Source organism: Antrostomus carolinensis, unplaced genomic scaffold (genome assembly GCF_000700745.2).
Source record: "Antrostomus carolinensis isolate BGI_N321 unplaced genomic scaffold, ASM70074v2 scaffold20088, whole genome shotgun sequence".
Taxonomy (NCBI): Eukaryota; Metazoa; Chordata; class Aves; order Caprimulgiformes; family Caprimulgidae; genus Antrostomus; species Antrostomus carolinensis.
This window is the reverse complement of record NW_010332560.1, coordinates 414-27170: the sequence shown is the minus strand read 5'-3', so window position 1 is coordinate 27170 and position 26757 is coordinate 414. Positions and strand designations below refer to the sequence as shown.

Genomic DNA, 26757 nt, shown 5'->3' with positions numbered 1-26757 from the left:
TCTTTCCCCAATTTGTAAACCTGAAATCTAAACGAGGAACACGAGGCATCTTTACATAGGTACACACTTGGTGCAGTGTTATGTGCACCACATAAGAGGATGCAAGTTCTTCTGTAGTTTTACTGTAGGGTTACAGTGAACAAGGACTGGGAAGAAAAAAAACACAGTAGAAAACAAAATACTAGCAGATTAAATTCATTCCTCTTAATCCGAAGAACACCATCAGATATGTCTCGTATCCAAAGATCAAAGATTGGAACTTGAGAGGAGATATAGCTAAGAAAAATAGGTATGGAATGATGAAGTTATTTACATATCTCAGATAAATTTAATCATGCAAAATAGAATGAAAAGGCTGAAGGGATTGGTACTAATAAAAAAGGAAAAGCAAAAATAGAAGTCTGTAGCAACCATCAGTCTAAGTAACGATAGCAAAAGCGCCTTTTATTTTGTGTAGCTCCATTGAAAGCAATGGGGGTGCATTTATGTAACAATCTCTCAATAAAGTAGTCTTGCTAAATTTGAAAAACCCCAAAGCAATATATTTTCATTAAGTTATAAACCTACAGAAAACAAAATAATGGCTTATTTTTATAAAAATGTAGTGGTAAATCCATGTAACTCTACCACATCTTAATTGTAATTGCACCTACAGAGCGTTTCTTGGAGAGCTAAAAAATAATTCAACTACATTAGGAATTCTACAGGATGGGTTATTGCCCAGCTGCGTATCTAACACTGTCTAGTCCTCTGCACATAACAAGATGGTTTCTTTTACAGCTTAAGTTTTAGATAATATTTATTGTAATTTGATTTTGTCATAACAGGATTTCTATCTGACGTGGATTTGGTAATGGTTTCACTACTCCAAGATCAATCTAATATTAAATTTTCTTCTTTGGACACTCTGGAAAGGGACCAACAAGACCTCATGAAGACACAGGGGAATTCAGTATCCCCAGTTCAGCAAATTGTGAGTAAGATGGGCCAGTTCTGTTCTCTTTCTTCAGAGGCACAAGCTCAGATAGAATATTCAGCAATTGCTGAGAGCCTACTTAACTGGTAGCAAAGCAAAGACTGAAAGGTTGATTTTTGAAGAGTAGAAACCTTAGTTATTCTTCTAAGCTTATTTTAAGCTTCATAGTAAATTTCCTATTCAATTGCTTAAAAATCCTATTACTTTAAAAACAAACCAGGCAATCCATCCAGCTACTAATCCAGGAAAAATGTTACCTTTAAAGTAATTACCATCCTGTTTCTGAAATAAATAAATAAATAAGCAGACAAAGACATCAGAACCTTTTTGCCTACTCTCTGCCAGTAGAAGATACCTTCGGCACTTCAGAATTCTTTGGAACTTTTTTGGAATAAAATGATCTCTCTCCTGTTGCCTGTATATTCACCATGTTTAACTTTCATAACAAAAGTACAACTCAGAATAGCATTTTTTATCAAACAGCAGCAAAATAACCAATGGCATACTTTTATTACAAAAAAAATTTGTAATAAAGCACTGCCTTTCATACAGCTTTATATAACTATAGAGGGTTTTTTTAAATTCTTGTTTAACAAAAGATATCCTAAACACATGTATTAGGACTACAGAGGAGAGTGAGGAAGGAAGAATCAAGAAGTTACAAACTGAGCAAGTTTGTGTTCATGTGAGAAGCCGAAAGTGTCATGAAGTCAGATTTGCTTTCTGCAGGAATCCATGACAGAACAAATCATTAATAGCTTAATGTTGATTAACACAGACCCACGTGCAGATGAATGAAAAAGCCACACCATGTTCCACTCTGCAGAAAGCACTGGCTTTTATGCCAGTCTTTGGGACTTCTCAAAATCTGGTTGTTCCATGAAAGCAGATATTCCTTTACCTGTTCTCCTTAAATACTGTAAAACCAACCTGGATTTGGACAGGGAAGGAAGAAAGGGACCACTTGAGAATCTGGCCTCACTTTCTGTATTCATTACATTTTCCCCTTCACTGAACACAATAACTTGCTCTTGACTTAAGTATGTCTTCTCAAAAGCCATCCAAGTTGTTACTCATCCTTGATGTCAGGGAAAACATGCCTAATTTCTAAGCTGAATGTGTTCAGCTTCAGGATCCAGACACTAGTCCTTGTTAAGCCTTTCTCTCCTAGATTAAAGAGCACTTCAGCAGCTGTTATTTTCTTTTTGCTAAAGTGCAAAAGGGAAGGGAGGAGATGAGACAGGAAGAAGGTTAAAGTGCTTGCCTAGAGCCTACCTGTCTCACAGAATGAGTGTGGCTATGTTAATGAAAGGAAGTGATGTAACTAGCAACATATCTGGCAGCTTGTAACACCATCAGGGAATGAGATCAAGCTTATTTGACTAAACTTGCATATGACAAGACTTGGACTTATCATATTTCTGTCATTTAATCTTTCATCACTTGATCATACATCATCTTTTCCTTGAAATTGTCAGACCAACTAGTCAATAGTTACCTAAGACGTCTTGTTTTTCCAAGATAGTTGCACAAATTAAGATTACTTCAGTTTTCTCCATGCTTTTATTAATTTACTTTTGAAGAGTTTTGGATACCAAGTAACCAGAAAACCCTTTAGATCTTTTAGGGCTTCTCTACGTGAAGGTCACTAGGACTACTAATTTTATATTTGTCATCAATAATATATTTTTAATGTACCTATTTGTAAATAGTTAGAATGATAAAATATTTGCTCATATTAATTCTAAATAAATGCCAATAATTCATTGCAGGATAATCCCAGTTATAATTGCCAACCCTACGAGTCAGACAGCAGGACTGAAAGAAAGAGTTCAGAATCTTCTCACAGCCCCAGCCCTGCTTCTCCAGCCCAGGATCAAATTCATGGGAGATACCCTGCAAGCCAAGGAATTCACTGTGGCAAGAACAAATTTAAAGCGTCTTTCAGTACTGAAAAATTCAGACGGTACAGTTATGAGGAAAGTACTGTAGGAAACTACGACAGGTTTCTCAAGAGCAGCAGAAACCCCTTTCACCCTTACAAGAGGCAGATCAGTGAAGATGTCTTCCAGGACACACATCAAGCCCTCCCACCAGAAGGTTCACCCTTCAAAAATGCCAGAAGCATTGATGGGTTTGAGGGTCTACCAGGATCCACAGGTCCTGATGAGTCAGAGTCATTTCCTACACACATTCCGAACATCTCCACGGAACAACCATGGTGTAACAGCCTCCAGTACAGCACCACGGGTCAAGATCACAGTTCACAAGTCATGGTCAGTATTTTTTCTTCCCCCCACCCCCCGTTTTCAATGGCAAAAATATACTTTTGTAATTACTTTCTTCTCTCAATGTGACTACACAGACTCAGTGTCTTGTCAAGATGCAGGCTAGAGCTCAGGATAGACATCCCTATATATTTGTCAGAGTTCTCTATTTTATGGCCTTTTTTTTTAAAACAGTCCCCAGAAAGGTGCACAAGGACAAATTATTTTCCACTAGATAAAAATATATTAATCCTAAATATACAAATTCTTCCTGACAACAGGTTTTATTTCAGTAGTTGTTATCAGCTAGTATTTTCAAGGGACAAAAGTTCACAAAACAGTATTTTTCAAGCATGAGGACACATGTGTCAGATTTGTTACAACATCTCAGCTGACCTGCATTTTTCTGAATGCAAACAGAAGAGAAGCTCTAAGACATCAGTACTACTTAAAATTATATATAAGAACTGCTTATGGTATGTGCAGTCTAAAAGTGTCTGGGCTAATTCACGTACTGGATAGAGGTGGCTGCCTAGTCAGGGCAGCACAGAGATTCCTGAAAAACCAGGTGTATCTCCAGTATCTGCACAAGGTATCTCTGCTGTGATCCAAAGCATGGAGTGTATCACAACCTAGTGCAGATAAAAACAATGTCTACATCTGCCAGGAGAGGGCCCTAATCTCTGGCTTTAAATTGCCATGAGGCAAAGAATTCAAGGGTTACCAAAAGAAAGAAGGGTTAAAAAAATTATAATCTTAATTGGTTTAAGACATTTTACCAGGGAATGGAGGGATGTTGTCAGGGTACAATGTTTTCAGGGAAAAATATTTTCAAATATTTGGGGATTGAAGCCATTCAAATTAAGGAGAAAATTGATCTAAATCTCTTATTTCCTAATCTATACCATAAAAGATGGTCATTATGGCCTTGCTTTATAACAGAAGGGTAAGTGCTACTAGTTCCTGGAAATCTATGACATCAGCTCTCAGAAGAGAATTCCTGGCCATGGATGTTAAGTGGGGGAAGGAACCTGAAGTCAGTCACCATTCCCCGCACTGTTTATTCCCAGCTGGAGCCCTGTGTATCTCTCTGCTTAGCACACAGTTTGAATCACTCTTCTAAAGCAGCCAGTGTTACCACACACACCACATGGTGCACTCAGCTTTCTGACTAAAAGACATCAACATTTAACATCCAGGAGCCTCAGTCCCTAACAGAATCAAGTCCTGTGGGGAATCCAGGACAGGTAGATGTGCAGATCTGTGAGAAATTAGGACTTGGTCAACTTCTCTATGTTTATTTCCATAATTGCAGAAATGAATCAAATTCTTACTATATATCCCCTGTCTTGATCAAATTCAATAGTCAGCCTAGTTTGATTCTTCTCTGCCATCTCACCCTCTAAAGACAAAACTCAAGCGTCAGCTTGAGGTACTGACAGTCTGCGAGATAAAATCAAGGAGTATGAAAAAGAGAGAGAGACAGAGACACACGTGCACACCCAGAAATGAAAGCTGGAGTGTGCAGTTTGTGTACGTATGGAAAAATGATAAACAGAAACTGACATTTTCTGAATTGCTTTTTGCATGGAGCTTGGACTGGGATTTCCTTTTTTTAAAGTAATAATTATATAAATGCTGTAAACAATGTTTCTTCTTGTCCCATTAGTATATAAAACAAACTCTGTAACACTTACTGTGACAGAATCAAGTCTGAAATAGTAGTAACTACAACAAAAGACAAATCAGAACAGTAAACTAACAGAATTATTCTATTTTAAATTGCTGTGTTTTCTTTAATAACTTCTTCCTTAAATATTTTCTAGCAGGATTCAGACATCAAGCTTAGGACATCCCCACTGGAAGGACAGCCTGGTTTGTATTGCTATCAGCCTCAAGTGCAGCAGATGTATTGCCCCTCACATCCTTTCCATCAGGTCAGTACAATATGTAGACCAAAATCCCCTGTATTTCTAGCACTGTACAGGAGTTACGGTAACAATCCAAAAACCAGCTGAAACAATACCTGCTAAATTTGTGTTTGTGGGGCCACGTTTGTGTACACACCTTTTGTTTATGACAATAAGATCTTAAAGGAACCACAACTAACCATTCTATGATTCTATAAATGCATTTTAAAATGGTCAGCCAGAAAAAAGAAATAAGCCAGACTTGTAAAAACGGAATCCTGTTACTGCTTGTTTATATTTTCACCACTGTGCTCAAGAAAATTTGCTTTGAAACCAGATAAATTATTAACATAACTGTCAGTGTTTCATGATACCAGGGAATTAACTGCGCTTTAACTTCAGAATAAAAAAATCAAATAGATGTGAAACTTATATACTTAAAATACAGATCAAACAGAGAAAAACACTTTTAAAGTGAAATTTTAACAGTGAGATAATGCTGGCTTTCCTTGTGCTTGATGGCACACACATCTCTTTTGCAATCTTTTGACTGTTACATCATCCCCAGTGAAAGATTATTCAGCTGAAGCATAATTGACAATAATGCTGACAATGCATGAGAAAGCACAATATTAAGGTTGTTCTTCTGTAATGTAACTATATTATTAATACTAAAAATGCACAGGAGTAACTGGCATCTTGTTCTTCTTGACTGTGTTTAGACATCATTTGAATACATGGCAGTTGATATTTTCAAAGCAGTAGACACACAGCATCTTTGTAAAATCACACAGACATACCTTAATCTTCTGTGTGATCCAATTACATATTTATAGTGGTTAGCGAGTGTGGTCTACTGAGCTTTGAGAACTTGGCAGGGTTTGTATCACAGACAGCAATTTTCATGACTCTGAAATGCCTTGAAATCATTTCCTTTAGATATAAATGGTGGTGCTGTTCAATGTATTGAAATTTTCATCTTTTGTGCTCAGTTATCTGCAGTAAGAAAGACATTTGAGGAGATAGAAATACACTTGAAACACCCTATTTAAAACAAACAAATAAAAAACCCCAAAACTTATTTAAGGTGAAATTAAGGCAATAAGGATTTTTCAGATATATAGGCAGAAATCCATATATTAAAAAATGGCACAGCTACCAAAACTCCCAACCATTAGAATGGAATTAAATTAAACTTACAGGAAATTAATATATATAAAATATTTGAACATAAAATCTCACACTTGAGTTACAATTCCTTTGATCTCAGCGACTGACGACTGATATTGTGGAATCAACTGTACCATCTCATTTAACTTGCTCAAGAAGTATAAAAAACGTGACTAACACAGCAAAGGAAACAAAAAACAGGTTATTGTATGATAGTTCATTGGGATTGTTAATTCATATGGTGTTATTAGTCTGAGTCATTGAAATAGTAATCATACCATCCATCATCAGGATTTAGTCCCTAATAAGGAAAAAGGAAGGTTATTTTTGGCATGATTTTCTTTACAAGAAAACTTCTGAAAACAGATGCTGAGTGACCATAAAGAACAGGAATGGACATATGTAGGAATTTTATGATCATTGATAAAATTAAATCACCTGTCACACATGACTTTTTTGGAATTTAACCTGTTAGAGTTTTGTAAACCATTACTAAGGATGAATGAAATTATTCCATACCTCAGTAGTGGTTTTCCATGTTTTTAAGCGTTTGGTTTTTATACTTATAAATCCCCCACCTGTCTACTGCAACTTAAAGGACAATGTCTCGTTATTACAGTCTATAACCCCTCAGATAGAGAGGAATAAAATAAGGACTAACTGTATCAACCACCTGGAGAGCTTCTGGGACTTCTGTGGCCTTTCTGAACTTCTAGTGTCTGGGGCAGTTAAGATGATCAACAGGGTGGTGTGGCAAAGCAACTCAATAAGCACCCTCAAGTACCAAGATCTGCATACAGTAAACTTCTAAAATCAGGTTCCTATTACTGTCATCTTTCTCTTCCTGCTCCCTCAGCTGTGGCCAGCCCCTGTCCACTGACTGGACTTTGTATTTAAATCAGCTTAGGATCTCAGGGGCGCAGAGGTTCTTCTCCAACTAAGTGTTACACAAGGACAGACCAAATTGCTCAGGGTGTCCAGGTACTGCTGAAGTTCAGAGTTTCAATATCAAGTAGTTTTTGTATCCACTGTCCTCAGTGGGTAACCTTGTAAAGCCTGGGAAGTGTACAGATGCTAAATAGATGTGAGAAGGCATAGAAAGAAGCAGTTCTACATTGAATCAGGAAATACAGCTAGAGAAAAATCTCACTCCTGGCTTTTGCTTTTACACAATCACTCTGGCATTCCACTAGCCAGAATTTACTGAACCTTTTTTTTTTTCCTTATAATGTAGCAAAAATGTAACTAACTAAAATTCCTATCAACACTATCATAATTCATTTACTTGTTTCTTTCTTGTTAGCCTAAAACTCAATAGAAGTCATAAAAGGTAATAATAAAGTTAGAATAAAAAGAAAGGTGATATTACATTACCATCCTAACTTACATATTAATTTATTTTATTTTAGAAGAAAAGGGTCCCAGATGAAGGATTAACTTGCCACAAAAGTTCTGCTGCAAATATAAACTAGTCCCCCACTGGGAATGCAGAACAGACATTGTGGATGTGCCACAGCACAATACATCTCACACACAGTATAAATGTCAGGTTTGTGTGTTGCTTTAGGACAAACGGCAGTTAGCTTGTTCATTCATTTGAGTATTTTTACATTTCTTAATTCATTCTGAAGCAGGCACCCTCCCCCTGTCACTGCTGATTTGATATCAGTACTATTACTATACATTGGCATTAACCACATTCAAAAAACCTACAAAATTAAAGCTGAAATACACCTTCTGGGAGCTGCCAGGCAAGACACAACAAGCACTAAGAGGAAAGTCTTCCATCCACCTGCCTGCTGGCACTGTGACAGATCTCTTACGCGCAGCAGGTTTCTCTTGGACTTTTCAATATTTGTGCTTCTTAATGTTACTTTATTAGAAGTATGGCAAACGTGCTCTGCTACTCAGAGGAGAAAAAAAACAATAGGTATAAGCAGCCAAAGTCATAACAGGTAGAATTGCTGTCCGTGTGCCATAATCAGATACTAGGAAATGAAAGAACGTGTGATACAAGACTGAGAAGAAGTGGAATAACATCTTTTGCATGAGGCAGCTCCAGTATCAACACTTTACATTTCAAATTTGAATGGAGCAGAGCAATTTAAATTGCTAGGAAGCTACACTTAAGAGAACGGGCCCTCTAGCCTGAAGTGAAGGATGTTCAAACTACGCCTCACTTTTCATTAGAGGGATAAGAGACATCAACTCCTTCGTTAATTTTGCCCAAATGATAAAATGGCCTCACCTTCCCCTTTGCTGGACACAACACAAAAGATGACTCATAAGAAAAATTACTTCTTATTGACTTGAAAGAAATAGCAGACACGTACTGAAGTCACCTACCCACCCACCATAAAACACGGACACCTTTCATGCCAGTTGTGCGACTGTAAAACCAGCTCAAGCCTGTCATACCAGACCATGCCCCAGCCTCTGTTGCCTCAAAAAGGAGTAATGAAACCAATAAAACAGAAATAATCCTTAAAATGTCCGGTAGTTGCCTTTGGTGATGACATCACAGTCAGTCCCATTTTAGTATCCTTTCCTTTCAAACAGCTACTGAAACCAATAAAATCTAAATTATTGTATGAATTGCCTAGTTTTCTACTCTGGTGAAAAATATGCACATAACACAACAAAGCAGGCAGCGCAGAACTGCACACAGAAGTTAGATCCCCGCTGTTCTGGAGACTGCAGTTTTGCCCAGTATTTAGTTTAACAAGGCAGGACATGATTAATTATGTACATCTCATCTCTTTCACCCTGCTTACTTCAGTGTGTTTTTCCACATTCCATTTCAGGCAGCTCACTGTTAGAAAGATAAAAGCAGACAAGCAAAAACTCAAGAAATAACAATAAAATTACTGAGAAACTGAAAGAAATTATTCAGAATCCAGAATAAATAAATAAACTATGAACATTTTGCAAGCATATGATAACCTCTCACAGGCATTTTAAGGGGTCAGAGACCAAGAGCAACAGAAGCCATTGGTCCAAAAATAGGAATGACAGTAAGAAACTAAGGAGACATCTAAACTAATTACCAAGGAAATTTTCCCAACAAGTCTCAAAAGCTACATAATAAACTTTCAGAACCACCATAAAAACCTCATGACACAGGACTTTTAGAGGTAAGCAGTAAAACACTAGAACAGGGCTCAGCAACCTTTGAGTACTAGGGAAGGCATGCAGGTAGATTTTTTTAATAGCATATGACATGACTCCTAATTTTGGCCATGCCCTGGCATCTGGAAAGATTCATCTGTAAGAGGCAGAAATTCCTCTCACACTGAGTTTGGAGTTCAGTGGGAGCCTTTGCCTCATGGAGAGCCAACTGATGGTATCTTACCTTAGCAGAGTAGTGTTGCTTTGTTCTTCAAAGCTGCTTGCCAGCAGGTTTGAACTGTAATTTGCAAAAGAAAAATATGTGACCAACTGCTGTGTTAAAAAATTGAGAGCAAACCTGCAGAAACTCTGATGCAATTGAGGGGACCTATATGAGTTATATCCCTTCTTTCACTGATTTTTTTGCATTGGCATATTCCACCATGGTGATTGCATGACAGGCCAGTCATTTATTTAGTATGTCTTGAGAGCTGGACAGGCTTAGAGATCTCCTGAAGAGATAGCTCAGCATTTCAGTCTCAGGTAGCATTCTGCCACTGGTACCTAGGGGTGGGGTGAGGGCAGCATAAATGCTACCTCATTTTAGGTGTCCTGGCTGGTGGTTTTGGGTTTCTGATATAGAAAATTGAAAAAAAAGAAGCTGCTTGAGGTGGAAGTTAACAGCACTTAAACTCCTGGCCTCTCGGAGCGGCCTGCTTCTGGTCATTGACTGTGAGGGAACCCACACTGAGCAGCCTCACAACTTCAGCACAGGTCAGGCAATATGAAAACCACCTACGAGAAATGTCTCATATGCCACACTCCTGATCCATGGAATGACATACACTTTAATGAATGTATTATTCTAGAATCATATATAGAGATAATATCTATATCTAATCTATAAATCCCTCTCCACCTAAAAACAACAAAAAAATCATCAGACAAAACCAAACAAGGCTCAGTCAAAACTTTCCTGTTTCTTCCTATATTTTTAGTGGTTTTACTCAATAGGCTTCTTTTTCCGTGGTACACATTGTTTCAAGTACTTTATTCTGGTTTTCTTTATCTATATAAATAAAATTATACCCTTAATTTATTTGTCTGCATAGTGAAATGTTCAGAGGGAGGCTGAGCAGGCTAAAATACTTCAACTGGAAAAGAGATGGCTGATGGGAGATATGCTTTAGGTCTATAAAATTATGAATTATCTGGAGATGATTAATAGGGTACAATTACTCCCATTTTTCACAAGAATGCAGGAGGCAATAATAAAAGGATCTATTAACAGCCAACATACAAGTGAGTTCCTCATCATACACGCTGCTTCTGCTTCTTAAGCCTCAACTAGTAACACTAATGTTTTCCAATACAGAAATACAGTCAGACTTTAGGTCGGACTTGGCATAACAGCTATTAAATGTAGACAGAGACTAAATAGTTTAATGCTGTTATTAAGAAATAACTATTTTGAGAGCTTGTTGCTAATCTAAGTAACATCTCTTTTATTGTATCATCAGTATCCCTCAGGAGGCAGCTATCCTGTGACTTATATTACTTCTTCACACTACCCTTACCAAAGAATTGCTCCTCAAAGCAGTCAAGAATCCCAGCAGCCTCTATTTCCCAAACCCATCTACTCCTACAGGTAATAAAATATTTTTTCAAGTCCTAATGTTACAGGAAACACACTGTTTACCCATGGCCTATTTCCAGCATAATTCACCATAACACGCTTACTCTTCTTTGTCTTGTTCCCAGCGTGCTCTGTCCTCTTTGTATGAATCACAACACGTTCCAGACTCTGGGGCCAAGGCAGAGGGAGATGAAATGTTGTAAAGCATGTGAACAGTCCTGATCATTCCTGCAAAAGCTAGACATTTGTCCAATACAAAATCTTAGGTGCTGCAAATTTCATCACAACACGACTAATCACTCTTAGTTGCCTTTTCTGGGACTTGTATTCAAACTAATTTTTTTCTCCAATTACTAGGGCAAGGAAAAGCCTAGAAAACACCAGATACGCCAGTCACCACACAGGTCTAGCCCCTGTATGGCAGTCTGACAGAGCAGATCAGACAATTACATTTTAATGATCCCTTCTGTTACTGTCAGTTTGACATTCTCTTTGTGACCTTTATCATTTTAAGCTCTCAAACACAACCTTAAATAAATACTCACGAGCAGGATTTAAAGGCTGTGGTCTTGATGCCACTTTCTATTGCTTTATTTTAAACCCTGGCTGGACTTTTTGTATGTGCTTGGACAATTGCCTCTAGAGGTTACACAGTGTAAGGAGATTGCTAATAACAACTGAGTGGAAACTTTAAGCATCCTCGGTATTCATGCTATGACAGTGAAAGCCAGAGTAATTACACACACTGTGAAAACCAGTCTTGTCTTCTGCTTCTGGGGAGGCAAGCAGCACAGGTTAAAATACTTTTCTTTCTCTCCCTAAAGCATCCTGATCTTCATGGCACTCAAAAACAGCAAGACAGGGAGTTTGCCAGTCAGTGAGATTTACAATTTCATGACGGAACACTTTCCTTACTTTAAGGTGAGTTCCAGAGGGAGTGGTGGGAAAATCTCCCTCTAAGCTTACCTGGCAGCAGAGGGAATAAGGGAGGGGATTCAGTCCATGAAAGGGACAACTTCTTAGTCGATTAATATCAAATCCAATATATTCTACATACCTTCATGATCACAAGTAGATAACAAGTGGCCATTCCTCACTAAAAACTCATTAAAAGGATAAATATTTATAAAAACACATCCATTCTTTCCTCTCAGATCTCAAATACAGGCACAACTGGTCTTGTGGCTTCCTCTGCCATCAATAGCTCCTCCAGACTCCTGTGGAAGCAGAGGTTCAAGGCTGTCTTGCTCTGTTCTGGAGCTGAGATACCAACTTAGGCAACTCCATCACTTGCACACACTGTACAAAGAAAAGTGTAACATGTGATAAATGGTACTAAGCTCATAATTACACAGTAACGTTGGCGAAGGTGAGGGTATATGGTTTGCAGCAGATACTATGGAAATTTAAATCCATGCTATATGAGAATGGTTTCTTGCACTTGGAATGCAAGTGGAAAGAGATTAGTCAACGCATGATCCAAGATCAGAAGGATTACAGTTAAGATTTTAAAAAGAGCTATAATAGAATCATCAACTGCTGCTCAACACAGAGCTTTATTATTGCTGACTCTTCAAAAACAGATTATTCACTAGAAGTCCAGACCAGGACTGTATTAAGAAAAGAAGAACTGTTGGGATCCACTACAGTTCTGTACTCTCAGAATTAAGGATTCCCTCCAAAAGGAATCACTAGCTACTCCTATTTATCATACACAAGAGAAGGGAGAATAAACAAAGAAACCTACTACCATAATTCAGGAAGCATCCCATGACAACCTGACTGGTCATAATCCACTGAAACAAACCTGAAGCACTCCAACTTTGTTAAGTCACAGGGACACAACTGATTTTTAGGTTGAACACACATGAAATTAAGTAACGACAGTAATCTAAACAGAGAAAGGAAGAAGGGTAGAAAGGAAAGAACATCACAGCTGTAAATTTTTTTCATTTTCAAAACAAGAATAAGTTTCAAGACTTTGTCCTTACAGAATATTAACTCTATTTTCCATGTATATACCACTACTTGCAAAAAATATTAATAGTCCAAAGGAAAATAGTTTGAGGATTGTGAAAAAGGTCCCGGGCCACAACACCTTGAAACTGATATTGTGCAGAACTATGCTTCTTAACATAACGCACAAATCCCATGATCTACCTTAGAGCAATGCACTCTTACCTGGTTTCTATTTTCCAGAAAAATAGCTTAAATCTCAAGCAGAGAAGTGGGAATATTAAAAATAACTTTTACAGGCATGTGTATGATTATTCATCAGACAAAACTGAAATTAATTCTCCTTTGTCTTACAACATAATCAATTAATAAAATTAATCAGCAGCTTGCAAACCAAATGCTGCTGCTGCCAACACGCACAGAATTCCTCAGACGCAGGACTGTGGTTCTGCCAGGTGTCATCTTCCCAGTCCTGAAAGTTCTGACACAGCAGAAACATGAGGAAGATATAAATCCTTTCTTCGGTTATATATTGTGTGTAACTATTACGTATACTGTGATATTTTGTGTGTAAATGTGTGTAAAGGTGTGTGTTCATATGTCTGTGTGTGTGCACATAGGATGTGTGTATACATACGCTCATCTGTACAGTAGCTGTATTTCTACTACAGCTTTAAATAACTGTTTTATACCCAATCTAAACTTTTCCCTTCTCACTCCTCAAAACTTGCCTGTTTCACAGGGAGTGGGTTTTGGTGGAAGTTTGGGGTTTGTTTTGGTTTTTTGGGGTTTTATTGGAGATCCTCCTGTCTTTTTCTTAATTTATTTAAGAATTGATGAGAATGAGGTTACTGCTGTCACATGCATTATAGGAAAAGAATGGTGCAGGGGCTACTTCTAGAACATTCCCTATTTTGCAATGGCTTTATTTTTGCATTTTACTTACAAATATAGTCAAATTATTAAATAGTTTCATCCCAAACATTCTTAACATAAGCAGGGGAGAATAAGCAAGCAAATATTATGCTCACGGGCACTAAGCACTGTCTACCTCCAGTCTCTACAGCAGCCCACAGAATTAACAATGTATGGCCAATGCTAATATCCTCCATACTTAGAGAGTCTTCAACAAGATAAAGTAATAAAAAAAATCAGCAAAGAACACCTTGTTGTTTCTACCAGAACTCACTAAATAGCAGGATACAACAGGGGGAGGGGAAGCAATTTAAGTTGGAGAGAAACAGAGTACAAGTGTACACAGAATCTTGCTGGGAGACATTAGATGATACAAGCCTAGTCAAATTAACTTGTATTCGCTGCCACAGCAAATTTAGTTTCTATGATGCAACGATCTCATTTCTAGTTGAAACAGAGCAATCCAACACCTACGTCCTAAAAAAAACATCTACGCAGCTAAAGTTGAATTACTCTTTGATGTACCTCTCCCTTCTCTTGAGACCTAGATTTAAAGAGAAAGGGTTTTGCAAGATCACTGAACTCTTTAAACTTCAAGAGGCGGTCAGGATCAATGGGTCTGTACAATAATATTTTTTGCTTGTCATCTTTTTTTTCTTCTTTGTAGTGATTAGCGAGTCTAACAGAAAGCTTTAATCTTGTTAATTGGAGTTATTGCCAGTGGTCCAAGAGGTTAGAAAGGTCTGTGGTCTGGTGGAACTTAGAGCAGCCAGTATTCTCTTGCAGTGCCCAACTCCATACAGCATAGTCCACACTACGCTGAATGCAGCAATGGCAAAAACGAGCCACAGGAAGGAGATTCCACCTGTACGAGAGCAACTTCAGTAGCCAAGGCTCCCTTCAGTAACAGACCATCAAACATTAACTTAAAATCAGGTGACAGAGTGGTGACACGAACACACTGTCACAGTGTTCCTTCAGGGCCTATCGAGGTAAACGACTATTTTTCACGGCTCAGCAATACCAAGTTTAATGCAAGAACCTGTTCAACTCTTGGCAGCTGTCTCCAGAATAAATCTGTGTACTTTTTGCTCTTACGTTTCTAAAACTATCTCATAGTTTTACACCCCCACACATTCTGAAAACCTCTGAGAAACACATGCCACTCCCAGCTCTCTGGTGCTTAGCAGAAACACTAATTATCCTGTCTAGATACAGACAGAGGTGTACGCAGCCGCATGTGCAGGGCAAGAAACATGAATATTCTTTCAGGTCAGCTCATTCAGTAGCTAAGTACACATCTTACCTAGGAGGAGCAGCTTCATTTACTTTTGGAACTGCAAGAAAGCAACTTGAATATGATGTGCAAGAGAGAAAAACTGATTCATCATCTTTAGTATTACCTTGTAGCAGGAAATTTTAAAGGGGTTGTTGGTTGTTTTGGATTTTTTTGTTTTGTTTTTAAAATAGAAATACAAGTTGTCTCACCTATGGGACTGACTACCAGAACAGTGAAATGCTGACATCAGGTGGGCCAGAAGGGTAGAAACTGTACTGTCATCTCAAGGGAAAATTATTTTTTAGTAAATAACATGTATTTAACTCCCACAACTATATTTTTTTTTTTAAATGAAGAAAGCAAGAATTAAATTTGACTCTCAAATTCTGCAGTTAAGCTATTAATGCCTTAACTCACAAGACAGTCCTTTACAAGCTAGGAAAGAACAGATTTTATATTCCTGATAAAAGTAGAATTTCCATCAAACTATGTTCAAAAATTCATGGTATATCATCTGAAAGCAAAAATGGACACAAGTCCATCTATAAAAGATGGTCTCAGAGGACATCTGTTACACTAGGCAGCAGTTAGAGAAACTATAATAAAGCTGGCTTTTTATGAGATAAGTATCCCTATTAATAAAGTTTTAATAAGTATCTCTATTAATAAAGCATAGTAATGGAAAGGAAACTTAATGCACATAGAAGGGAAATTTTAATTTTTAACCTCTTTAAAAAGACTATGGAAAATCATATTTATTTCTTGTGCTCTCTGTTCAGTAATTCTCAGTGGCTGACAAACAATTCTGATGACAAATATTTTGCATCCATGAATATGAATCAATAGTGGCACATCGGCAACTTCACCCACCATTTAGAGAGTTGTTTAATTTCTTTTAATTCTTGTGACACACAGATGAGGATTTTTTGGAAACAAAAAAATAAAAAGCATCCAAAATTGATTAAAAAAAAAAAAATAGAAAAGAAAAAAGGCCTCATATCCATACACTAGTACTGAAGATTATTCTTTGTAATCTGATGAGCTCTGAAGTCTCTCTCACTTGAGATTTCTTATCTCTGCAAACACAGACCTTTTAGAAAGAATATCATTTGATTGACACAGGTAAAGCTATAATTTAAATTTTCTAACTGGTGTTACAATGAGAGGGGAAGTCTAGCTGGACTAGCAATTGCATCTATTACAATGAAGTTGGGTTTCTCAGGTTGATTCCCACCATTATGTAGCAAGTCATTTTTCCTGTTCCCTTTTTTTTTTTGTTTTGTTTTGTTTTTAAAATTCTAGTGCAGAGGCAATGAGCTAAGACAGTTCTACTCAGATATGCAACAAATAGCACCCCACTGTACCTCCCAAAAGACAAGCAAGGAAGTGACCCGTCAGGAATCTTCTGATATGAACACACATACTAATTTTTACAAAGCCTTAACGTGATGGGCAGTATCTTCTGGCTGCATGACTAAGTAAGCAGAAATGAGTGAGATCAAATAAACAAACACCAGAAAAACATAGATGCAATTAAAGGATACAGTGCCATTTCTTCAAGATCAGTTCTTCAGACTAGCAAGCCAACAGGCATTTCCCAGCAGAATCTGACCGTTTTGCTTGCTATTATTTCCCTCTCCATCCCTTAGAGCAGTATTCATTTTCAAAGTTCATTTACAAGCAATCAGGAAAATAAAAACTTGTAAAAATTAAATTGTATAAACAGAGGGTTTGCACCAGGTTTTCTTTTCTTTCCATTCTTGCAGTTGAATGCAAAACTGTCCTCAGGGAAAGGAAGGAATTTTGTTTCCCTCATTGATCAGAAACAGCCTGAATAAAAACAGAGGAGTAATTTTAATAACGTTTATATGTATTATTCAGTTTAAAGAACCTTCCAGGTTCTGCTACTGAGTTAAAAATAAGTGCAAAGCAAAAAGACACAGTGATCAGATGTAGAAACCTGTATCTCATCTGGAGGGCTTGTGATTAAACCATTTGGTTATGTAATTGGCTGGCATACAAAGTTACACCTACAGTAGTAGCATGCTAAAATTCTTTTGAAGTCTGTCTGGACACTTCATTTGAACCCAAGTAGCACGTAGTCCTTCAATTAAGTGATTGAAATTTTTCTAGGTGTTCCAAAACAGATTAAGAAGTCAGAATTCCTAGTTCTGGAATACTACTCTTCACACACTTAATTCTTGGGATTTGCAAATTCATTCTTAAAAATCCAGCAGCCCCTCTGACAATCCAAACCTTCTGCTGAGAAGATCGGTTGCTATTTTATCTGATTCCTCTCTTCCTGCACAACATGACTGTAACATTTTTGTGGCTTCTTTCTAACATACAAGTTTCATACTGTAGAAAGTATAATCTAAGTAGCATTTCATATAATCTCACCAGTCAAAACAGAAATATTTGTGGATATTATTTTTTTTTTTCTTGAAGTTCCATTCTTAGATTGAATTTGTTTTTCCAGACAGCTCCAGATGGCTGGAAGAATTCTGTACGCCACAACTTATCTTTGAACAAATGCTTTGAGAAAGTTGAAAACAAGTCAGGCAATTCTTCTCGGAAAGGCTGTTTGTGGGCTCTGAATCCAGCCAAAATTGATAAGATGCAGGAGGAGCTTCAGAAGTGGAAGAGGAAAGACCCAGTTGCTGTAAGGAAGAGTATGGCAAAGCCAGGTCAGTAATACGTTAGTGCATTAGTGGTCCCCAGAACTTTGCTTTGCAATAGGCACCACGCTGTGTAAGAGGATTTATATGTGATTTAGGAAAGCATTTAAGAATTTTTCCTGGTTATAAAGTGATTGACAAAACAAGAAAAAAAAAAAACCTAAAAAGCAAAATTAAGTAAGACTTGGTTTTGCAGGAGCACTTCCAAATAGGCACAAAGAAACTTCACCAAGAAAACATTCTCTCTTGACATGTCACTAAACTTTAAGATAAAAACAACACTGAAATAAGTATTATAGAATAAAATTTGAAATTAACTGATAAGTATCCAACCTTTAAACATAAAAACGCAATTTATTACAAACTCACTTGGCAATAATTTAGAAAAACATGTCAGGCTTTTAGAGTTCTCATCATACATGGGCTAGTTCTTTTGTTTGCCCTTCCACTCCTCCATTTCCTGAGGAACACTCAAATCCTAGCTGCAAGCTATGAAGATTAAGGCTCCGTTAGGAATAAGTAACTCATGGACTTTTTTTTTCTTGTTTTGTAGAAGAACTTGACACACTGATAGGCGAGAAAAGTGAAAAGCTGAGATCTTCAATCATGTCCTGCAGTGGTGTTGCAAGTGCATCCCTTTCCAGACAGATGGCAGTCCAACCCCATCCCTTGGGCGAGCCCTCGCTTTCCTCGGGTGTCCCACAGCCACTACACGGTATCCACGCATCAGGAGCTCTACACGTCAAGAACCCAGTAGCAAATTTACTCGGGGGGCAACAAACTGCATGTTATCCATCACCACAGGGTTTTCCTCAAATCTCAAGTACATTAATGCAACAGTCACCAGACCCTCAGACCCTATTTCCTTCTGGGGAGGCACAAAGTGAACTCAGAACTCAGCCCAGCATCACCCAGGACTCTCCACTGCCGGCCCAGACACCCCCCATCTGCAGTGTGAAGATGCTGACAGAGCACTCGACAGCCAGGACCATGCAGGACACGCTCATGCAGGAAGGAGATCTCAGCAACGACATTGATGCTCTTAATCCATCCCTGACTGACTTTGATCTCCAAGGTAGGTATTTAAGGTATCACTATTTTCTAGAGTCAGGTTTATTGCATCACATCCCAACCTTTTTTTTCCCCTTCCATTTTCAAAGGTATCCCGCATTAATGTAAACAAACACTAGCAGAATAAAGCCAGGACTTTTGTCCTCCTTCTTTAACTACTTGTCCTTGCTGCTGCTGCTACAAAGCCCAGCTTACTAGGTTGTGTTATTTTGCACTATAGAAAGTTGCCCAAGAAAGCTACAGATTTACATCCAGAGTTGAAAAAAAGCCCCTGCTTACTCTTGACCACAATTGCTGATATTATCTACTGCAATACAGTATTTCAAATGTACTTTTTTAAATTCAGACATATTTTCCACTGAAAACTACTCAAGATCAATTATTTGGGGCATATCAAATCACATAATGTGATGAGTACAAAGACAAATCATTGTGATTGAATTGACATGTTAACATTTTTCTTTGTCAATATTTATTCAAATCCCTTGTACATCTCTGCTCAAAAGAATGCTGTTTACTCCTTCACAAGGCATTCATATGATCTATGCTTTGAACAGTTGTATTTTCTGAGGTGTGTTCTTAAATACTCAGCTATGTAATGCTGACCATAAAGTTTTTGATATAAAATAATTGAATTATCTTGAATGGGATGGATTTTGAATGCTAAGAACATAGTTTTCCATGCAAAAATAAGGAGAAAAAAAAAGTTTGTGTGTCTGTGTTTATATATATATGTATACATATAACATAAAACCTCTGGGTTCCAAATTACAAAGCTCTTGCTGCCCCAAATAACAGGCAAGAATTGCCTTCCTGCACAAACAAAGAAGTGGTACACACAAAGCAACCTGAAAGGCCAAGCAAAAAAACACAGACTTAATAATCTCCATGACTCAGCAGATGCAAGGCCTGGCCATTGCACTGCCACAAACACTCTGCATCCTGCCGTGTCCGCATTGCTTTACTAAAATTAAGAACAGTTTTTGAATCCTCAACTTCTTCCTCTTTCAGACAGCTGGTTCTCACATTCCACTCATTTCTCTGAGCCTCTTCCCACTTAGCTCAGTGAATCTGGAGCACGCTCATTTGTACTGTCAATATTCTGTATACTTCACCAATGTGGTACAATTAAAAATTCCCTCTGTTCTTGTTCTTTACCTTAAATTATTGAACCTTATCTAAGTGTTTTACTCTCTTTCTACCTTTATAAAATTGTCAAATCTCCAATTAGAAGGCCTAGAACTTAAGACAAGGCCTGCACACTTGGAGCAAAATCATTATACACACATGTATATTCAAAAAAAGCATTAAATAAAAATCAAACATCTAGCAAAAGGGCTAAGTATTATCCCATTGGATAGTCTGCAGATCGTGGCTATAGCTCTGGAGAAAGTCTCTCTGGCACTGCCCCCCCCAAGAAATCTTCAGTGATGAATATGAAAAACACAGCCCTACGACAGTAACTTATTTAAAGCTTCCACTGTGGTTTGCACATTCAACAGAAAGATGAGACACTTTTTGATACATGTTGGAAAAAAGGAGCATTTCAAATCTTTTGATTTGTCAGGTCAATCATATGTCCAGTAATTGAGTTCACAGTTCAGAGAATGGTACATCATAAGAATATGAGACAGCCAGTGGTGCAGTAATACTGTTTGCAGATTTGTCCCATAAAATGCCATCAGCTCTTCAAAATCTTAAGAAAATAACAGAGGCAATTTCCCTTTTCAAACTCAGTGCTTTTTTCAAATAAAAGTTATGCTTCATAAGGATACAGTAGTCGCAGAATCTTGACAGTTATCAAGTGAAGTCATTTTCTTAAACTAACACTGCTTTCTCCCCAATTTAAATTTATTACAGAAACATACAAATAATAACTATCTAAAGAATCTCTCTCCTTTCTCAATCACAAGTGATTTAGAGAACCTACACACGCAGCATACACAACCGTGTAACTACCAATTTATCCCCAAAGCAATGTTTCAAATAGCAGATATAAAGGAAGTTGAATCAATCCGTGTTGTTTCATTACAGGCAATCTTTGGGAGGAGCTGAAAGATGACAGCCTGGCTGGGGATCCCCTTGTTCTCATTTCATCATCCCCAACGTCTTCCCAGTGTTTCCCTTCTCACTGCCAGCTGGAGAACAGCAGCAACAACACCGTCAGCATCCAAAACGGGACTCCACACAGCAACCTACCTGACCTACAGCTCACTACTCTTTACTCTGCCTTTATGGAGTTGGATACAGTGTCTCCTGCCTACCTAAGTAATCCTGGATCCAAACCTATAGCACTAATGTGAACCACACACCAACCTAATTATTATTATTATTATTATTTTGTCTAAATACAGTCCTAACCATCACACACACTTACCCATGTGATTGATGTCAGCTGAAACTGTGTCCACTGGAATAAGAAGAACCTTTTTCCAGAACTCACCTGCAGGATATGTAGCTTCACTATGAACATTTTCTACAGACAGGTACCAAAAAAAAAAAATATATATATATATTTAAAGATAATATTGTTAATGGCTGAACTGGTCAACACCATTTTATCAAGCCACTCATCTTCTGCATCTTCCAGAAACAAATGACTACAAGGGGAATACAAATGATGGACTTTATTTTCTCTCTGGTTTTTTTTTTTTTTTTCCCCCTCTCTCTCTCTCTCTCCCTTTTTTTTTTTTTTTTAAATGAAAGCTGCTTGCAAATGAACATAGAAGTCAAGGCAAACAATAATCTAACTTATTTCCTGGAGCCAATGATGTCAACATCATCTGCCACAGACCACTAAAAAAAAAAGAAGAAAAATAAATCTTCATATTAAAACATTTATAGTCCACTTGAAAGAAATATAGCCCACTTTGAGAAACAAGAACATAAACTGAAAGTTCTGCAAGTATTAGAAGACAGAGGACTAGCTGCTGACAGACTAAACCAAAGCAACAAATATACTTCAGTGAAAAAAAAAAATCTAAGTTTTATTGTGTTTAAAAAGAAGTTTAAAACTGTTTTTTAATAAAAAAGAACAAAATTTAGTAGAATTGTTATTTTGCTGGCAGTTATTCACATTCATTCCTCTACTTTAATCCACAGAAACTGAACAGTAAAATGAATTATTGAACCATTAAATCAAGATTGTCAAAAATGTTAATTAAACAAAAAGAACAATAACTGTTGCAGTTAGCCAAATGCAGAGACCGTCTCTATTTTAACATCCAGCTGACATCTGATACACCCAACAGGGTTTATGATGATGCTGAACTAACCCTCGCATCAGGACAGCGTATGGTTCCTACCATGGACTACACTAAGGCATTTCTGTAGCCGTTGTCTCAGGAACACACTTTTCTCTCTGATTTACCATAAAGGTGCTGCTTGTGACATGACAGAACAGTGCTTTATTTCAAATGAAGCAATCTAAAACCAGAGCAATTTGGAGCAGGAACCTTTAACAACACTAAGGAAAATAGTCTACAAACAAACAAAGTGCCTTGAATGACATCACTATTCATATAGAATGGAAATTCAGAAGAAACCAAGGTTAATATTTGAATAGGACTGAGTCACACAGCAAAAAAGCAGCGAGGAACTACAAAGAAAAGTTCAGATCAGGTAGAAGAGTGAGATAGGATTGTTAAAATAAATGTATGCAGGTTTGATTATAGCAGCTTTCTCACTGCCAGGTGATCTGAAACCAAGCCCAGGTTCCAATCTATACCCTCAACCATACCTACTAGCCCAGACTTTAAATAAAATCAGATTAAGGGCAGAGGGATAGAGAAGATTTAGGAAGAGTACACGTGATAGAACTTTGTAATCCCTCACGCAGCTATCAAGAAATCCTCACTTGACTTGAGCCCCTTGTCCTCTGCGTTCCTGCAAACGGAAAATGACGAGGGAGAAACACAGTCAAGCTGTTCTATTAAAAACAAACAAACAAACAAAAAACCCAAACCAGCAGGAAGAGTTATGCAAACATACTAGAGTTAGGCGAATCCATTCTTGACCATCCCAATACTTAGCAAAAGAAATAAGGAAAAAATTAAGTATGCCACATCACTAGAAATGTGCACATTAAATGATAAGCCTAAAGTATATACGTACAAAGCTGCTAAACATTATGTTCAATATAAGAGTTACCAAGTTACTAATAAATACCTACCAAGTACAAACTTTAAGAGCAATAATGTTACCCTAGATAACTTTTTGAAAAAACAAACAAATATATATCCTAATATAACCATGCATTGAGAAAAAGCAAAACCAACCTGACCCCCTGCCCTGCACTCTGGCAATATGTTTTTGTCCTGCTGGCTCTGCAACACGTAGCTACTATTATTGCTTAAAATAGGTCAACATCACTCTTAAGCAAAAAATAATAATAATATTTGGTAAATATCAGTATTTAAATTGGGTGAACGGCTGTGCTGACTACTAGCCAAGGGCTGGCCAGTGAAACTATCACATACCTACAAATATTAGGTCTACAATAGGTCTGGCTTCTGTCAAGAGATTGGTTCCCACAGCTCTGTGTGTTTGTGTGCTCGCTCTCTGGCTTCAACAGAAGATCCCCACCACTGGGGTAGGACCATCTGTCCAGACCCTCTCAAACTCCTCACATACATTTATTGAGCAGCCCCTCTGACATCAGCAGGACTTCTGCACACACCTATACCCTTAAGGACTCCTCAGGTTAAGACTCTCTCCGTTTAGAATTCCTTCACTGCAAACACCAAAGAGTTGGTAAGATCAAAATTTTCAGAGGCCCAAGGGAGCGCAGTACTCAGTTCTCAGCCACCTTCAATCTCCATTTGCATCTAATCCTTGTCAGCCCTTTTTAAAATCCTCATCATGATACATAGTGAGTAGCACACAGTGAACCACGTTAAGGCCAACTTACAAACCCCTGCAAGGTACTAACAATCTTCCTAATATTTTATATTTGGCAGAAGGAGCCAATGTCAAGACAATGCACGAGAACGTACCAGATGAAAGATATCAGGAAGGTACACCTCTAAAAACATAGCAAAGTTGTAATAAAATATTTGTGATTAAGGCAAATCCATGGCACACAAAAAAATCCATTAAAATTGCCAGTATGATTCTAGACAACACTTTACCAAGATGAGCCAAATATCTGCTACAGAAACCCTAAAGTCAGATTTTAAATCAAGAAAAGTGAAGCTTATTTTTCTGTGTTAAAAACTTATACTTTATGGGCACAGCAATTCAGTCCTGATCTGTAAATTCCTCTGTGTCGTGTGACCCGTGTTTAACAGTCTAGGGCATTTGCTCAGATGCACCAATATATTCCACGCCCATGACCATGCACATGATCACAAGGTGGGGGAATAAATAGAGGAATCTGTGTGTCATACTGTATTCTATATTTTTTTTTCAGTAATAACTCTTTGAAGAATGATCAGACACAAAGAACTAAAGGGCAAAGAACACTCCAATGTGTTTTTTCTTGTGTTGTGCCTGACTTTCTTGACGTACTGTATTCACACAAGAGAGGTTGTCCTCCCTATATAAATTTATTTATTCTAAGCACCTTAAAGTGTTTTCTCCAATGCATTCCATATTTAACCTGGTTGGACATTTCACAGAAGTTAAAAGTCATTACATGATTTACATGATAATTAAAGAGTCATGTTTAAAAAAGGAAGACTGCAAGTTATTAACTAATATAAATTGTCTGGGTTTTCCTTCCCCCCCCCTCCCCTTCAGGCTCATACATCTAGAATTTTATTGTCTTGCTTCACTTCAGCATTAGTGATTTCAGTACACACAAAAGAATCCCATTGAAATATGGGTGCATGAGGAAAGAGTCATACTATAAATTACAATTCTGGAAGAATTCTTTTTTAAAGTAAAAAACTATATTTATTTAACTACTTTTAATTAAGTTTATATAGAGGAATAATCCTTACCTTCTGCAATCTTTATCTTCTACTTTTAAAATATTTTTTGACACAGTTTACAGCACAGTAAACATTTTCTTAGGACTCGTAGAGCTGGTGACACCTTACTTTGTAGGCACCGTAAAATATTTTGCACACATTGCAAAACTATTTAAGATATATTTGCATTAAAGACCATTTTAAGTGGTACTCGGAAAACAGAGGGAGAAAGGAGGAAAAGAATGAAGTTTTCCCAGTCCAAGGCTAATGATGTTTGCTTAACCAGCCTAAACCAAACACATTATGCAAACAACTATTTCTGTCTAGGAAAAAAAAATCTTAAGGGTAATTATCATAAAAATATCTTATTACCAAACAGAAGAAAGTGTTCACTCTTGCCCTCTCCAACATATGATGAGGAAAAATTTGCATTCTAAAGTTTAGGATTTATTAGTTTAACCTTTTGTTGTTGTTGTTGTTGTATGTTTCATTTAAACTTCAGAAAACTCAAATAATAGCAATTTATATTGGAACTGTTTTCAAGTTCTTTTTTCTTGACATGAACCCAAATTTACAAGACTTCTGGCTGAAGTAGGCTGCCTCCTATCCTGTTCTTGGTATAAAACCATCACACCTGAAGATTAATTTGCTTTTGTTGACACAGTTCTTTTCAGATACATTCACATCTTTGCACAGTCTTTCAAAACCCTGGCACAGCACTGAGCTACTTAAAAATGACAGTGATTAATAGGTATTATGGAACAGACAAAGTATTAAATAGCACGCCAGTCTTACTTTAGGTCTCTAACTTTGTACACAAAGCTTGAAAAGAAAAGTGCAATTGATTTATTGGCACTTTCAAATAAGTTTAAACTACTGGCTGAAACAAATACTTAGATTCCAGAACTTCGTTTATCAGCACTGATGCTCAATTTTTATCACATTTCAATCAGACTTCCAGATCTGTGTGTAAATGTTTGTGTTTAGACTACTAAATATCAAAAACACTAAATATTTGCATAAGCTTTTTCTGACATCTTAATCCATTTCTAGTCAAACAAAATCAAAACATCCACAAGCTGAAGAACTATATGGTTCTCCATGCATCCCCTCACTGCAATAATGTAAATGGAAGCTTTAAAGTAGTGTTTTCCATGTGTGGCCATAACAAAAACGTAATTGAGAACTACTGCTTTGTTCTTCACTAAAATAACGTATGACAGAGCTAGTTCATAAAATCAAATTTAAATCCAGTCCTTTGGAGAAGCAGAAAAGGCCAATTTTTTTTTTTCTCCAGCCAAAAGAAACAAACACACACAAACAACATTTGTTTGCGCTGAAAATGCTGAAATTACTGAAAACAAACAGCGATAGGAACACCATTAATGTACATTGGATTTATTTCCCCTGGTTGCCTCTTAGTGAGTTCGCATATTGATGAAAACTCTCAGATACTAATATATCAATATAACAAATGGTGAATGGATTATGAAGAGCCAGATCTCAGCAAACAGGCGTCAACCTGAAACCATCACAAAGATAAATAGAATAAGAGGGTTCAAATAAGAGCCACCCCGGCGGGGAGCTGGTAGTCGGTGCTACTCAGCACTTTGTAATAATGATTTCCTTTTCTTTTATTATCTCCATGTCAAGACTGGATAACTTTCTAGTACCCTTTAGTTACGGATTTCTAAGTAGATTTGGGCTCAAAGCAGTGAGGGACACAGAGATAAGTAGGAAGCCAGACAGCCTAGCAGGTCTTTTCTAGGATTAACCTCTCTGAATCACGTAGGGCCACGAGACACCAACAAGCGCTGGAATTAAGTTTCCAAGAACTACCAAGTTCACACCAACTTTGCTGCAAATTCTTTTTAACGTA

At 37.3% G+C, this 26757-nt stretch overlaps 1 protein-coding gene across 1 annotated transcript; it reads left to right on the top strand.

Moving 5' to 3' along the window:
* The first annotated feature begins 853 nt into the window (after positions 1 to 853).
* Positions 854 to 21269, top strand: FOXN1 (forkhead box N1). The gene is made up of 8 exons (XM_029086381.1): positions 854 to 973; positions 2749 to 3252; positions 5070 to 5180; positions 10952 to 11079; positions 11892 to 11988; positions 17697 to 17904; positions 18449 to 18970; positions 21001 to 21269. The coding sequence occupies exons 1-8, from the start codon at positions 854 to 856 to the stop codon at positions 21267 to 21269; spliced, it is 1959 nt and encodes a 652-aa protein (XP_028942214.1).
* Positions 21270 to 26757: the final 5488 nt, after the last annotated feature.

Excerpts from the sequence above, each read along its gene's own strand:
- FOXN1 (XM_029086381.1), top strand. The coding sequence starts at position 854 with ATGGTTTCACTACTCCAAGATCAATCTAATATTAAATTTTCTTCTTTG. Across the intron at positions 11,080-11,891 it reads AAACCCATCTACTCCTACAG|CATCCTGATCTTCATGGCAC; the intron begins GTAATAAAATAT and ends CTCTCCCTAAAG. Across the intron at positions 18,971-21,000 it reads GACTGACTTTGATCTCCAAG|GCAATCTTTGGGAGGAGCTG; the intron begins GTAGGTATTTAA and ends GTTTCATTACAG.